The 14,376-nt window shown below is 51.2% G+C and overlaps 2 protein-coding genes across 2 annotated transcripts in view; one reads left to right on the top strand and one right to left on the bottom strand.

Moving 5' to 3' along the window:
* Positions 1-352: 352 nt before the first annotated feature.
* On the bottom strand, positions 353-12,987 carry LOC102447557 (ficolin-2-like). The gene is made up of 9 exons (XM_075905977.1): positions 12,821-12,987; positions 9,322-9,375; positions 8,450-8,485; positions 8,141-8,176; positions 5,461-5,496; positions 4,434-4,561; positions 3,468-3,597; positions 2,994-3,128; positions 353-2,045 (listed from the first exon to the last, which is right to left on the bottom strand). The coding sequence occupies exons 1-9, from the start codon at positions 12,825-12,827 to the stop codon at positions 1,792-1,794; spliced, it is 816 nt and encodes a 271-aa protein (XP_075762092.1). The 5' UTR covers positions 12,828-12,987; the 3' UTR covers positions 353-1,791.
* LOC102448059 (microfibril-associated glycoprotein 4-like) overlaps positions 3,567-14,376 on the top strand; it is a 79,916-nt gene continuing 69,106 nt past the window's right edge. The window contains exon 1 of the mRNA XM_075905971.1: positions 3,567-3,689. The gene's annotated coding sequence lies outside the window, so the exon portion shown is untranslated. The remainder of the gene's footprint in view (positions 3,690-14,376) is intronic.

The raw sequence follows: 14,376 nt of genomic DNA, 5'->3' as shown, positions 1-14,376 counted from the left end.
GCGCGAGCAGCCACTTTACAGGTAGGGTGACCCTCCAGTGCCTGGCTCTGTGGGAGGGGGATGGGGTTAGAGATGGGGGGATGGGGGTGCCTGGATCTGGGGGAGGAGCATTGGGTTAAAGTGGGGAGGTGGGCCCTTAGGTTGGTGCAGGGAGGCTGGGTATGCCTGGTTCTGGAAGAGGGGTGGGTGCATTAAGAGTACTTAAATTTTTTTTAAAAGGGGTGCTTTTTTAAAAAAAAAGTTAGGAAATACTTCTCTAAACCAGTGTTTCTCAACCAGTGGTACGAGAATTGGGGTACTTGAGAGAAGTCTGGGGGTGCATCAACACAACAGAAATTTGGAGAAAACTGAATTTTTGTTTTAAGTTTTACAGCACTTTATTATTTTTGCATTTTTTACACCCAAAAATTTCATCACCCACCCGGCTACAATTAAGTTGTTTAAGCAAATGTGTTGCAATGGTAGAAAAAAAGTTGCGTGTCTGAAAACTGTAAGTACTGGGGGTACTTCTACATTTTTTTTAAAGGTGTGCTTTATAAAAAACAGGTTGGGAAACACTGCTCTAAACCATTCCTTTCGGCCTCCGTTTCCTTTCTCCTTTGGCAAGTTGGGCAGGCACATTTTTACCAAAACTGCTATCAGCCATGAGCACACGGTGCCTGCTCTACTCAGCTGGTGCTGGATAATCCAGGCCTCAGCTCTAAAGGAATTGGCATTACCAAGGTGATGGATTCCCTCCATGTTTTGTTCTGGATTTTCCAAAGAAAATGCTGGTGTTTTCTATTGGTCACCCACATCTCCCAGTCCTAGCAGAGACTTGGGATTAACATGGCTTTCTCAACTAAAAGTCTTGTAACGGGTTCAGCTATTGTGAGTGTGAACAGCTGGCGAGGCAGTCTGCCCAAGGCAAGGTTGGCCTTGAATCTTGACATCTACGGCTTCAGTTGAATGGCTTGTGTGAAATTTGGAAGAGCAACTCAGAGACACCTCTCTCCTTCACGTAAGGGTAGACTCTCCTGGCAGCCTGAAGGAAAAAGTCCTCGTGGCAGACAGAAAGCCACGTTCGCAGTGTAACCTCAGCCTTGCTACTTATTGCTTCAGGTGCCTTCAAGAAAGTGAGGGTGATTCTTGTGTTGTGTGTTAGTTTTATTTAAAAGGTTTTCTGAGTCTTACTGTAACAGGTAAGTTAATCTCTTAGGGTATGTCTACACTACCACCCTAGTTCGAACTAGGGTGGTTAATGTAGGCAACCGGAGTTGCAAATGATGCCCGGGATTTGAATTTCCCGGGCTTCATTTGCATGTTGCTGGGCATCGCCATTTTTAAATGTCCGCTAGCTCAGACTCCGTGCCTGCGGCTACACGTGGCACGCACTAGATAGTTCGGATTAGGCTTCCTATTCCGAACTACCTGGACTCCTCGTGGAAGCCCAAGATAGCCCAGGGACTGGATGGCAGAAGCAGTACATGAGCCCCCGTCGCTGGAGTCCCAGTCCACTACCTTAACCATGGAGCAGGCAGCTAAGCCCGACTCAGTAGAACTCAGTGCTGCTTGGCCAGAAAGAGGGGGCCACTCGCACTCATCTCTCCAGCCAGGAGCCCTACAGTGTGGGAAGCAGCTGTTAGCTGGGCAGCCAAGGCACTGTCACAGGTGGAAGTGGCACCAAAAGGAAGATGGGGGCATTCCCCACACGTGGCGCCCGCAGGCGGAGGGAGAGAGGAGACGTGTGGCTAGCGAAAAGCACGTGTTCTTGGCAGGACACGGAGCGGTTCTGTCCTGTCGTCTGCTGAGCTACACGGGCCTAAACTTCATCTCCGACTGCTTGTAGGAATAGTTGTAACCTTTGCCCGTCTTCCAGTTCACCCCGTCAGCAAAGCTGGCGTGGGTACCAGCCAGGTACAGCCCGTTCAGGTTGGACCAGTGACAGTCCTTGTACCACCAGCCCCCCTTGTAGATCTCAGCACAGTTTCGGGCATTGGAACTCAGGTCGTTGTCGTTGTCTCTGGTTGAAAACCGCATGTCCTTGTGCGGGGATAGTGAATCACCTGTGCAAGAGAATCGTGTTACTTGGTTACAAAGACGTGAGCGTGTCTGGTCTTTGCGGGGCTTTCAGTGCTCAGCATTATAGCCCCACGTGCTGCACTGGCTCAGGTCTCCAAACTCCCTTCTGCCAGCCCCTGCTGCACGCTGGCGGATTTCACTCCCAGGCGCCAGGAAACCCTGGCAGGAGAGAAGGGCTTTGTGGCGGATGGGGGAGGCTGTGCTGATAACAGCTCTTACAAATATCCCCTGCTCATCTGGGTCTTGGCAGACTGCCCCCCGGTTCCTCATGGTTACACGCAGGGCTTGGGGAATGCGGTTACCAAGGCGCTAGAACTCCGGGCCTGGGGGATGCTCTTACGTCGCACCCTGTAGTGCGGCAGTGGCTGTAGTGGGGGTGGGGGTGAACACTGTGTCTTACAGCAGAGATCACGCTGCCTTCACACCGCACCCCGAGGGTTTCTTTTCTGGTGCTCGGTTAAGGACACAGGTCTCTAAGGAAGGAAGTGGTCAATAGAGCCCTGATGGAATTTCAGTTCAATGGTATTCATTCGGGTTTGGAGTCCTAACGCTTCACGTGTTGCTAGAGAAATCAAATTCGACTTGGAGACTAAATACAAAAACAACGGGCCCCATTCTGTGCTGATTTGCAACCAGTGGCCCCCTCCGATCGCCCAGTGTTACTCAATGCAGCCTTTGTTCCAGTGCGTACAGGCAAGATTCCTGTCCCATTCCGCCCATCGGGGTTTTCTTGCCAACGCGCTGCCTGGAACAGTTTCCAGAGACTGTAAATAAATGTGACCCTGTGTCTTAGAGATGCACCCTCCCCCCAGCGATAAAACAGTTCTGACAACCAGGAAGGGATTTATTTTGCTTTTGCCACAAGGTGGCCCCTGGCTCTGCTGGCGGGGCCTGGCGTGCTCCCCACGGTATATGACACGCCCAGACGGTACCTGCAGTGCCGCCAAGAAAGTCTCCGAGAATCAGTTTGTATTTCTCCGTCTCTCCTGCAATCTTGAATGACTTGTACTTGGCAAACTGCTTGTTGTTTTCAAAGTCTTTGAGGTCAATGTGGAGTTCATGGTTTCCTATTAAAAATAATGGGATCATGAAGCACTGAACACATCCGGCTTTTGCACTGTCGTTGGGGCCCTTTCTGCGCCTGAGTCAGCCTGGTGGTTGCTGTAGGGCTGATGTTACCAGCCTCTTTCCACCCTGCAATGCCAAATGGGGCAACAGCACCCAGCCCCCTGCTGAGAAGAGCCTGCCTCATTTTCCCCTCACTTTGCCCCTCCTGTAACCACATACCTAGAGCAAGGCTGGGCAGGAGCCTTTCACGCTCTTTTGCAGTGCAGAGCAAGGAAGAATGTGGCCCAGAGTATCCAGAGGGGGGACCAGACTGAAACGCTGCCACGGTGGTGTCTTACCTTGGGACGTCAGCAGGTGGATGTTGTCGTTCCCCAGCCAGAATTCTGAGAGCAGGCTGCCGAATCCCCTCTTGTACGAAGCCCAGTCGCGGAAAAACTCCACAGAGCCGTCCGCCCGTCTCTGGAACACCTGCAGGGGAAGGAAGGGCTCAGGGAGGAACCTGCCGTGCGAGGAGCTGGGGAAAGGAGGGAAAAAAGACACCCCCGACCTGCCTGCATCAGGTACTCGTGTGTAAACGGCTCCAGTCCGCTCCGGTAACAGCTCAGCCCCGCAGGGGCAAACGTTCAGTGGGTCAAAAGTCTCATGCACGGTGCCTCTCGCTGCCCTGCTGTCCAAAGCTCTGAAAGTCTGTCCGGGACCCAATGAACTGCCCGCGGGGAGGGGAAACCCAAGCAGCCGATTCCAATTAACCGACCCCCTCAGAGGCTGCCGGGAAGTGGAGGGATCTGGGCCTATCCGACCCAGCCAGTCTCAGAGGGGGAGGGTAGTGTGCAGGGGAGAGGAACGCTGGAGGGGATGCAGACTCTGAAAGGAGCAGCAGGAGAGGCATTTGCCTTTGGAGGCTGGTGAGAGCGGGGTCCAGACTGGGGGCTGCTTCCCTAGGGATCTTTGGACTTGCCTGAGAGAGCTTCTGGGATATGGGACTAAAGATTTGCAGGGTAGATGATGATAGATTCGATACTGACCCATCACCTTCTTACAGAACAGCTGGTCAGTTTCCTCTAGCGCCAGGCCTCTGTGGGCAATAGCTTAGTGGCCGTGTTCAAGAACTTTACAGTCCGTTCTTAGAGAGCGCGAATTGAACAAGTCTCGTCCAAAGAGTCTCAACAAACAGCGGCGGGAATGGAGTTCAGCACCATGGACGATTGATTCACATGCAACGGCCCCACGGCCTCCCCTCCTGGGGCAGCAGCTTGTTCTGCATGAGGCGCTCGGATATTTGTGTGCATTTTATTCACACTTACAATCCATCCCCCGCCGTCCGTGTCCATGTCACACAGCACGGTCAGGGCGTTACAGTCGTGGGGGTAGATGGTGTACCAGCCGCTCAGGAGGTTCCCTCTGGTTAGCAGCTCCTTGCAGTTCTTCGCTCCTGGCCAGAACCAGAATTTCAAATGGTTATTAAACTTCAACATTGTGACAAGCTGCCTAGAACAAAGCTAAGGACAAAGGGACATCGCCAAGCCTGCTTTACTGAAACTAGACCTCTGGGACAGCCAGGTACTGAACATGGATCTCCTCTGGTATCTAAAACGGAGTTACAAGGAGGAGGGAGAAAAATTGTTCTGCTTGATCTCTGGTGACAGGACAAGCAGCAATGGGCTTAAATTGCAGCAAGGAAGATTCAGGTTGGACATTAGGAAAGACTTCCTGTCAGGGTGGTTAAATATTGGGATACGTTCCCTAAGGACGTTGTGGAATCTCCATCACTGGAGATATTTATGAGCAGGTTGGACAGACACCTGTCAGGAATGATCTGATGTTGCTTGGTCCTGCCGTGAGGGCAGGGGACTGGGCTTGATGACTCTCGAGGTCCCTTCCGGTTCTAGGATTCTGTGATTCTCTAAGTCTAAGGGCCAGTCCAATGCCTTTGCAACAAAACCGGGTGAACCTCAGCTCTTCACTGTCTGGGTGCCAGGGCATGGCTCTATGCCATCATCTTGTTGAGCAGCATGTCTGAGTCCTGTAGCCCTCTCAGTGGCACCTGCTTCCTGCGTTTTCTCACAGCTTGGGCCAGTGCAGTAGCTGAAAACTCCACTCGGTGGGTTTGGCTCTGAAACTGAGCCGGCATTTTAAAGAGAATATCCACTTAAAACGGGCAGCGCTGTTGTGCAGGTGCGTTTGTCGTGGTTGGGGACTGTTGTAATAAACACCAGGACCCCTGCAACACCGGGGGGAGGGGAATCAAATGTGCCTCTGCATGCTGAAGGGAGGTTCTGCAACCCCGAAGCAAAACGAGCCGACTAGCCAGCAGTACCATGAAACACTCACCTCTCTTACACTGCAGGCTGTCCAGCTCCCCCTCTCCTGTGCAGAAAAATTAAATCAGGATCTAAATACTGCTCATGGTGTCTATCATAAAAATACTGTCAATTACAACTAGATTCCTCTTGGTTGGAGATGCACAAGCAACACCCTACGTCCCGTGGTTAAGTGTGCTGGGGTTGTAGTCTCCTTGGTGTTACTTTCATTGCTAACTGGGTGATTCATTTTTACCAGTGGAGAGGAGGCTGCAAGATGCTTTCCCTCCAGAGGGAACAACAACAGCAACGCCAGGGGCAGTTTTAGTCTGTACTTTGTGGGAATTCCCCACACACACTGGAGCCTCTTGGGGGTGTAAATCGCTCCCAATGCAGCGGGTGAAAGGCAGGCAGAAGGCCGTTTCTTTTGGTTTTTGCTGGATCCTGGAGCAGGGGAAAGTGGGGAAGTGGGTTGCATCAACTCTCCTCCACCTGGCACCCTGAGACTGTAGCACCCCCATGTAGTAGGGAACATGGGCAGAATGTGGCAAGAGTGAACTTGGATCTAGAACGTGGGCTTTGAAATCCTTGGAAGAAAGGAGAGCAAAGGGGGATTTGCCCTCCCATCTCTCAGAGAAGGATGCTTCTTTAAGCAGGAAAGTGGCCTTTCTCCAGGGATCCACCCAGGGATGGGAATTATGGGGCAGCTGGGTCATCTTAACGCTGAATGGCGCTGGCTCAAACCCAACGAGTTTGCACTTTAGAAATATCCCTAGTCCTTGAGTTCTGGCGCAGCCAAGATGTCATCTGCGTGTAATTAAGGGAGCTGTTGCAACACTTGGATGGCCCCACGTTCAACATGTTTGTTATGCTACCAATATTTCACTCTGCTGGCGCCACTTCAGTTCGGAATGCTAGAGAGGAGAAATCAGTTGCTTTGGTGTTTGTGTCCTGTGCTTTACCACCCCGTTCGCCTCCAAAAAGCGACTCTGTACAAATGGCCTTTCCTGACTCGCTCGCCACTCAATAGACATTTTTCTGAATACACAAACGTCTGAAAATGGCCGTTCATGTTGCCATCTTCCTGGGCAAGTGTTATCAACAGTACTATTTACACAGATCTAAGTGACCAGCGTTTAGTAGTCACATACAAATCAATATCATAGAATCATCATAGAATCATAGAACCACAGAGCTGGAAGAGACCTCAGAAGGTCATCAAGTCCAGCCCCCTGCTCTAGACAGGACCAATCCCAACTAAATCAACCCGGCCAGGGCTTTGTCAAGCCGAGACTTAAACACCTCTAGGGATGGAGACTCCACTACTTCCCTAGGGAACCCATTCCAGTGCTTCATCAGCCTCCTAGTGAAATAGTTTTTCCTAATATCCAACCTGGACCTCTCCCACCACAACTTGAGCCCATTGCTCCTTGTTCTGCCATCTGTCACTACTGAGAACAGCCTCTCTCCAGCCTCTTTGGAACCTCCCTTCAGGAAGTTGAAGGCTGCTATCAAATCCCCCCTCACTCTTCGCTTCTGCAGACTAAACAGACCCAAGTCCCTCGGCCTCTCCTCATAGGTCAAATGCTCCAACTCCCTAATCATTTTGGTTGACCTCTGCTGGACCCTCTCCAATGCGTCCACATCCTTTTTGTAGTGGGGGGCCCAGAACTGGACACACTACTCCAGATGTGGCCTCACCAGAGCTGAATAAAGGGGAATAATCACCTCTCTGGATCTGCTGGCAATGCTCCTCCTAATGCACCTCAATATGCCGTTAGCCTTCTTGGCTACAAGGACACACTGTTGACTCATATCCAGCTTCTCATCCACTGTAACCCCCAGGTCCTTTTCTGCAGAACTGCTACTTAACCGGTTGGTCCCCAGCCTGTAACAATGTTTGGGATTCTTCCGCCCCAAGAGCAGGACTCTGCACTTGTCCTTGTTGAACCTCATCAGATTTCTTGTGGCCCAATCCTCCAATTTGTCTAAGTCACTCTGGACCCTATCTCTGCCCTCCAGCGTATCTACCTCTCCCGCTAGCTTAGTGTCATCCGCAAACTTGCTGAGGGTGCAATCCATCCCCTCATCCAGGTCAAATGGGATGTGCAGTCCACAATAGGATTGTGCAGTCTTTAGTAAAGGCATAATTGAACACTAGAGTGTTCCCAGGTATAAATGAAGGCCCTTGTTCATGGGGGTGAGGAATAAAAAAGGAAAAACCCAACCGTGTAAACCTCATTTTTTTAGGAAGAATGGTTCTTTCGAAAAAGGGTTTTTTTCTCGAAAGAACCACGTCTAGACTACTTTCCTTTTTGAAAGAACCCCTTTCGAAAATGCAATCGGAAGAAGATACACAAATATGCACAGAATTTGCATATCTTTCGAAAGTGAAAGCAAGTCTAGACGTACCCTCAGGTTTAGTTCATGTGGCTATTAAGTGTGTGAGACTGTGTGTGTGTGAGAGACTGTGTGTGTGACTAAGTGTGTGTGTGTGTGTGTGTGTGTGTGTGTGGCTGTTAAGTGTGTGTGTGTGTGTGTGTGTGTGTGTGTGTGTGTGGGTGTGTGTGTGTGAGAACTTTTATTTGTAAATTAACTGTATTTGCAGAGGAACCCTTGAGAGACGGGACCCCAGGGGTGACTGCAAAGGAATTCCTTGGTAGCACTGCGGAGAGGATACACTTTGGTAGGAAGGAGTCAGAGGCTCTCACCGATGGTTCCAGGTGCTCCAGGAGATCCTTTATCACCTAAAAATAGAACACAGGGTCAAATCCCTGGGTCCTTGCAGGTTCTGCCCTGATCCATGCAGGGTTCAAGGCATGCAGGCTTGGAAACATGGCCCCAGGGTACAGCAGGGATGTGCTATGAATGGAGTTCCTGAGCCAAATCCTGCTGAAGCATCTTTTGGTCCCATCCTGGACTCTACTAGCCACACACTCCCTCCCCTTGGCATCAAGCCATAGCCCTTCACTTGGCTTCCTTCATAAAAATCAGGCAAGAAGAATAATTTGAGTTCTCACCTTTTAGACCAGGGGAACCATTCGCCCCTTTGCCACCTGGGGGAGAACGGAAAGGGTTAGCAGAGCTGCAGTCGTCTCAGTGCTGTGGGCTCAGAGCCACATTTCTTTTAGGATAAACGTCTGAAGGCAGATCCTGTTCTCCTAACCAAAGGTTTGCCTTAGGAGCTCGCTGCATCCTCACTAGGTCATGGCGTGCTCTGATCACTGCTGCATCCTCAACCCAGGGGCAGCCTCCAAGCCCATGCTGCTCCTTCTCCCTGCATAGGCAAAGGCCAGTGGTTCTGCCACTGCATTCATCTGCTAGACCTACCCTCAGTCCTGCCCTTGCCCACACCCTCCCTGTCCTGCCCCTCTTCTCTGCCCCGAACAGGAGACCCTCTGGAGCAGGGTTCCGTGAGACACAGGGCATGGCTTCAGAAGAAGGGCTGGGATTTAGCCACCTTGTACATTCAAAGGAGCAAATATTCCTTGGAGAACACACAGTCATGCAGCACACAGTCAACCTGTGGAACTCCTTGCCAAAGGAGGTTGTGAAGACCAGATTTTTAACAGGTCCAAAAACAAAATGGATACGTTCATGGAGGATAGGTTCATCAATGGCTATTAGCCAGGATGGGGAGGTGTCCCTAGTCTCTGTTTGCCAGAAGCAGGGAATGGGTGATGGGGTGGATCACTTGGTGGTTCCCTGTTCTGTTCACTCCCTCTGGGACACCTGGCCTTGGTCCTGGCAGAAGACAGGCCACTGGGCTGCGGTACCTTGGTCTGACCCTCTGTGGCCGTTCTTATGTTCTTTTCAAACCACTTGTGTCTTTTCTAACCGAGGCTGTTACCTCAACCACCCACCAAGAGCAGGTTTCCCACTGGTTACTTACCGTTTGGCCCCAGTGGTCCTGCCTTCCCCGGGATTCCCTGCGCCCCCTTTTCACCTACACGGTGCAGAAAGAGATGAAGTACATTGCATGACACATGTTGACAGGTCCCATTTGGGACTTTGCTCTTTGCCCTCTGCCTTATGGCCAGGGGGTGCAGGGACTCTTCCTGGGAGAGTTAATGCCCTAGTTAAGCCAAGTGAACTCTTCCCAGATGCCATGGTGATGGGCTCCTTAACAAAATGAACAGAGTCGCTGGGTTTTATGTCAAAATGTCTGAAAAACTGCCTTGGCATCAAACGTTTGATTTCGCAGCAACGTTCCCAGGCAGCGGGAAGCTTGCATAGTCCTAGAGGCTGAATTTCAAAGTAACTCACACCCAGCATGCTGGGTTTCTCAAAGGCAAACCCACCTACCAGCCACTTAGTTCGCTACTGTAGTGTTGCCGGGTAGGCCAGAGGGGTGCGTCTGCCTCTGGGTCAGTGGGCGGCCACTCCGCCCCTCTGCGGTAGTGATAGCGCTCCAAGACTTAGCAGCCAGCAGCTCCAATCGTTGTTGCCTAGATCGTTTTGGGGGACATCAACTAAGATTCACACCTAGCGTGTTCTCACCAGCCTGTGGGACCTGAACGACTAACAGCCCATTTCTCCATTCGTGGACCCAAGGTGCCCTCCCAACCGGCACAAGAGTGAGCGAGGGCGTTACCCTGTAACAGGCTATTTAGGGCAGTTATTCCTGTGCTGGGGCATCTCCAAGGCCTGGACATTCGTTATTGTTTTGGTGGCCTCCGTGTCCAGGTCCACGCTACCTCCAGGATGTCGGCTCAGGATCCCAAGGGCCCCATGACGTGGGGTATTACTCCAGGAGAACTGGGGCTGAGCTCATCTTTACAGAGATGCTTTGCATGCTGGCTTGGGGATGGTGTTGGAAACGGTGGCTGACCCCATTATCAGGCTCATAAATCCCATCTCCAGTGTGGCGGTGAGGGGGCTGCTCCCAGGCCGCGTGTGGACGTGCACCTCTGGGCGTGGCCTGAGGTCGGGAGCTGAATAACGTGGAGTCCTGCTTTGTCCGTCAACTAGGGCTCAGCTCTGCTGGAGGCTTCGTGCGGAATGACAATCGCTCTGTTGCCCAGAGAGCCTCACGAGTCACATGGGGCAGCGCGGGGAGGCGATGAGAGGCCTGTAATGCTAGACCCACGATCCCTTGTGCGTTTCTCAGCCTCGCCCACAGCACTAGCGAAGAGACTCACTCCTCCTCGACTACTGCACCCAGGAGACTCAGCCAGCAGGACTGTCCAGAGCGGATGGGCAAATCCAGAATGCTTCCCCCGGGACAGAAGAGGCTTCTCCACCTATGGAAATCACCTATAGCAAGCGCATTGGGAGGCAGCTCCAGAGGCCCTGCCAGAGCAGGGGCTGACAGGCGTCTGTGCGGGTGTTCAATGTCGTCACTCTTCAGCGTGGAGGAGGCCCCAACGACGCTGGACATGATCACCTGTTTACTGGGCACAGATATTTGTCATTCACCCTGGGCAGAGCCACAGCCATCTCTGGAGCATTTAGACTAGTGCCTCTGTTGTGCTAATTACCAATTAGCTGCTACTAACTCTAGGGGGAACAGGACCAGTCCTCTGTGTCTGGCTCCTGCCTTTGGAACCCGGTTCTCCCAACGGGCTGTTACATCAGGAAGCTGATGCGGTTCAGATGGTGCTTCTGGGCTTTTCCTGCCAGGTTACTGACTGTAGTTTGTTCATGGTTACCCCAGGTTTAGAAAGTGGAGACGTGGGGGAATCTTTACTGTGTCGAACCGTTTTCTACAGAGCTTGGCTGCTGTTGTTATAAATGTAGCGCCCCCTCTCCACCTGGTTACCTTCTTTTAGAGCCAATCTCCTTTCAGGTTCGGATGGATGGGTCTGGGTTCTTCTGGATCCCGCCACCTACTCAATTTTATTCTTTCTGATTGATGTACTTGGCGGTGCCTCCACCCCCCTCACTCCTTCCTAGCAGGGTTGCCAGGGCAGCTTGGGAGGAAAATTCTAGCCCAGGATAATCCCCACGTATTCGCCAGATAGTTGGAGACTCCCAGAAAATAACACAAACACATACACTATAATAAACACAATGATATTAAACAGGAGACAATTATAACAGAACAGGGTAAAACATTATTTTTAGGGTCACCGGTGCCCTGCAACTGTGAGGTTAGTGTCCCGTTGGTACGCGTACTTTGTTGGGGCCCTTGATGACTGCTGACCACACAATCCTTCTCTGCAGTGGTTTAGCAGTGGGGCTGACTAGGTCCAGTACAGCCCAAAGGACTCACAAATGGGAGAAGGCAGTAAATCCCTCCACAGTTTAATAGGCTGCAGGTAATAAAATCCCCAAACAAATTCCCTGCCTGACTAACTAAAAATTGGTGCACTCACACACTCCATGAATGACCTCAGGTTGAGAGATGACTCGTCTCTGCAAAGGGCTGCTCTCTTCTCACAGGGGTCCTCTCCAAGCAGGAACCAGGCTGCTTCGGTCCCAGAATTTCCCCTCACCGTGAAGGGGTGCAGGGCTCAAGATGCAGACCACACAACTGCACCAAAATTCAAAACTACAGCCTCCCAGGCCAGCCTCCAGACCCACACAGCAGGCAGCAGCCCTGAACTTGCTGCTAGAGCCCAGCTGACCATGCAGTGACTCTCTCACCCAGGGAGCTGGAGCCAACTCAGCCTGGCTGGGGAAGCCTCCCAGCAAACTCCACAACTGGGAATCAAAAGTGGAGACATAAACCCAGCTGAGGGATCCTGCCTTCAGGTCCCTAGATGCTAGCTCTCAGGGGGAACCCTGCATGCAGGCCTGGGGCTTACTAGCTCCTACACACTCAGTCCTCCCCTTTTCCTGGCTGGCTCCAGACTCCCCTCAACAATGGTCTCTCCTTCCCCCTGGGAGGGGCATCTCACTCCCTGTGGGTTGCCGGGCAGACTCTGGCCCTGGTAGGGATGGGGAGCCAAGGCAAACTCAGAGTGCCTCTCCCTGAGCTGCCAGCAGACAAAGCCCCGGGAATCCAAGCAATCTCCTTGGGGGTTACATAAACATCGTAGTGCGGCTCCTCTTTGCAACAAGCCAGTGTCCAAAATAGAGCTGAGTCTACACAGCACCCTTAGCTCGAAATAAGCTACGCAATTTGCAATACGGAATCTATTTAATAACGGGCTGCTTTAGTAGACGCGGAATAGCTATTTCGGGATACCCCCGGTATCCCAAAATAGCGCCGCAGTGTAGACATGCCCTTAGCGTTGCTGAATGCTGACCAAGAGAAGTCATGACACATACTAGGTCCCTTAGTGACCCGAACGTCTAAATCACAAAGCTGACATGAACAATCCGATTCCAGCCTTCTCCACTGGTTCACGTCAACAGGACATTAAAATGAAGAAAAGAACAGGGGAATGGGCCCCACTTCTGTCACCACCGCTCAGACAGATCCTCATTCAGCACTTCAGACGTACCTCTCATTCCTGCAGCTCCGGGGTCTCCTTTGGGCCCTGCGGCTCCAGCCAGGCCCGGGCAGCCTTGGAGAACGGCGAGTCTATCGGAGCCACTGAGACCCACGATCCTCAACCTCTGGGGTAGCAAACAAATCAGTGACTGACTCTTACAGGAGTCTCAGGAGCGGGAAACATCTTCAAAGCATGGGGGGGGGGGAGGAGCTCACCTGGGTACTTGGGGGGCCCTATTGCCACGGCATCCAAGCACTATTCATCTAATATATCAGCCCCCTCGATACCCCTCTGAGGTGGCTCCTGCTTAAGGTCTCAGGATGTCTGTGGCACGGCAGGGACTTAACCAGGGTCTCCAGGTAAGTGACCAAACCCTGGGGACCACCCATTCTTCTGATCAAATCCCCCTCACAAGCTACAGCTACCCCTTTGTTAGCTATTCATGCAAAACCAGGCATCTCACTTTCAGCAATGAAACACACAATGCGCCATCTGACTTGCTGGGAAAACTGATAAAAGAACCAAGGTTACAAAGATCTATTGTTACTGTATCTACAGGTATCAGCTTCAAAGATGGGCTGATCCTAAGCTAGCAGCGGGAGAACTACAGAGCTATGGGTGGTTCTCTGGAACGTACCAGTCTCCTAGGTCCTGAAATTAAGCAAGAGCTGCTGAGATTTCTTGTTCTCACTGATGTAGACTAAGTCAGAATCTTACATGAAATAGGTTTTCTTGTGATGTGTTATTAGTGTAGCGTCTGGTCCTCAATGAAACCAGGAAATTGACACAAAATCAGTTAAGTGAACACTTCAAACCTTAGAGAAGCTAGATTGGTTGAAGGCATGCAGTGTGTGTGTGTGTGTGTGTGTGTGTGTGTGTGTGTGTGTGAGTGAGAGAGAGAGAGAGAGAGAGAGAGAGAGAGAGAGAGAGAGAGAGAGAGAGAGAGAGAGAGAGAGAGAGAGAGAGAGAGAGAGAGAGAGAGAGAGAGAGAGAGAGAGAGAGAGAGAGAGAGAGAGAGAGAGAGAGAGAGAGAGAGAGAGAGAGAGAGAGAGTGAGTGAGAGGGAGGGAGGAGGTCAGGCTGACTCATTTATCCCCGCCTATGTTGACTTTCCCTAACTTGCAACAAGAGTGCTTACAAAGGATGAAATTTCATTCTGTGTTTCTCTGTGGTAACAATTCAGATATTGTCATGAGATTTAAATGGAAGGGCCATGTGCAATTGTAATACTCTTGTGAGACTAAAACTTATCTAAATTCCAGCACTCTTCTGTGGATAGTATGTTCCAGAAAGACATCAAAATCTTGTGTAGGGTACCGCGGATCTGTTCTCCAGCACAGCGTGCCAGCAATATGTGTCAAGGTTGATTAGAGAGGGTTAGACAACAGAATCCTGCAGTTATATTACAACCACAAACTCTATTCTCTTCTGAATTTATTTTTGCCCTAGAAAATCAGATCATTATTAATTCTGCGTATTCAGGGGTGTCTCTCACATAAGGAGAGGTCCCGGTCAAAAAGGAGAGAGGTTAAGAATCATTTAGAGGTAAAATGAGTCTCTAAAGAA

This window comes from Pelodiscus sinensis, chromosome 22 (assembly GCF_049634645.1).
Source record: "Pelodiscus sinensis isolate JC-2024 chromosome 22, ASM4963464v1, whole genome shotgun sequence".
Classification (NCBI taxonomy): domain Eukaryota; kingdom Metazoa; phylum Chordata; order Testudines; family Trionychidae; genus Pelodiscus; species Pelodiscus sinensis.
This window is presented reverse-complemented; position numbering and strand designations above follow the sequence as displayed.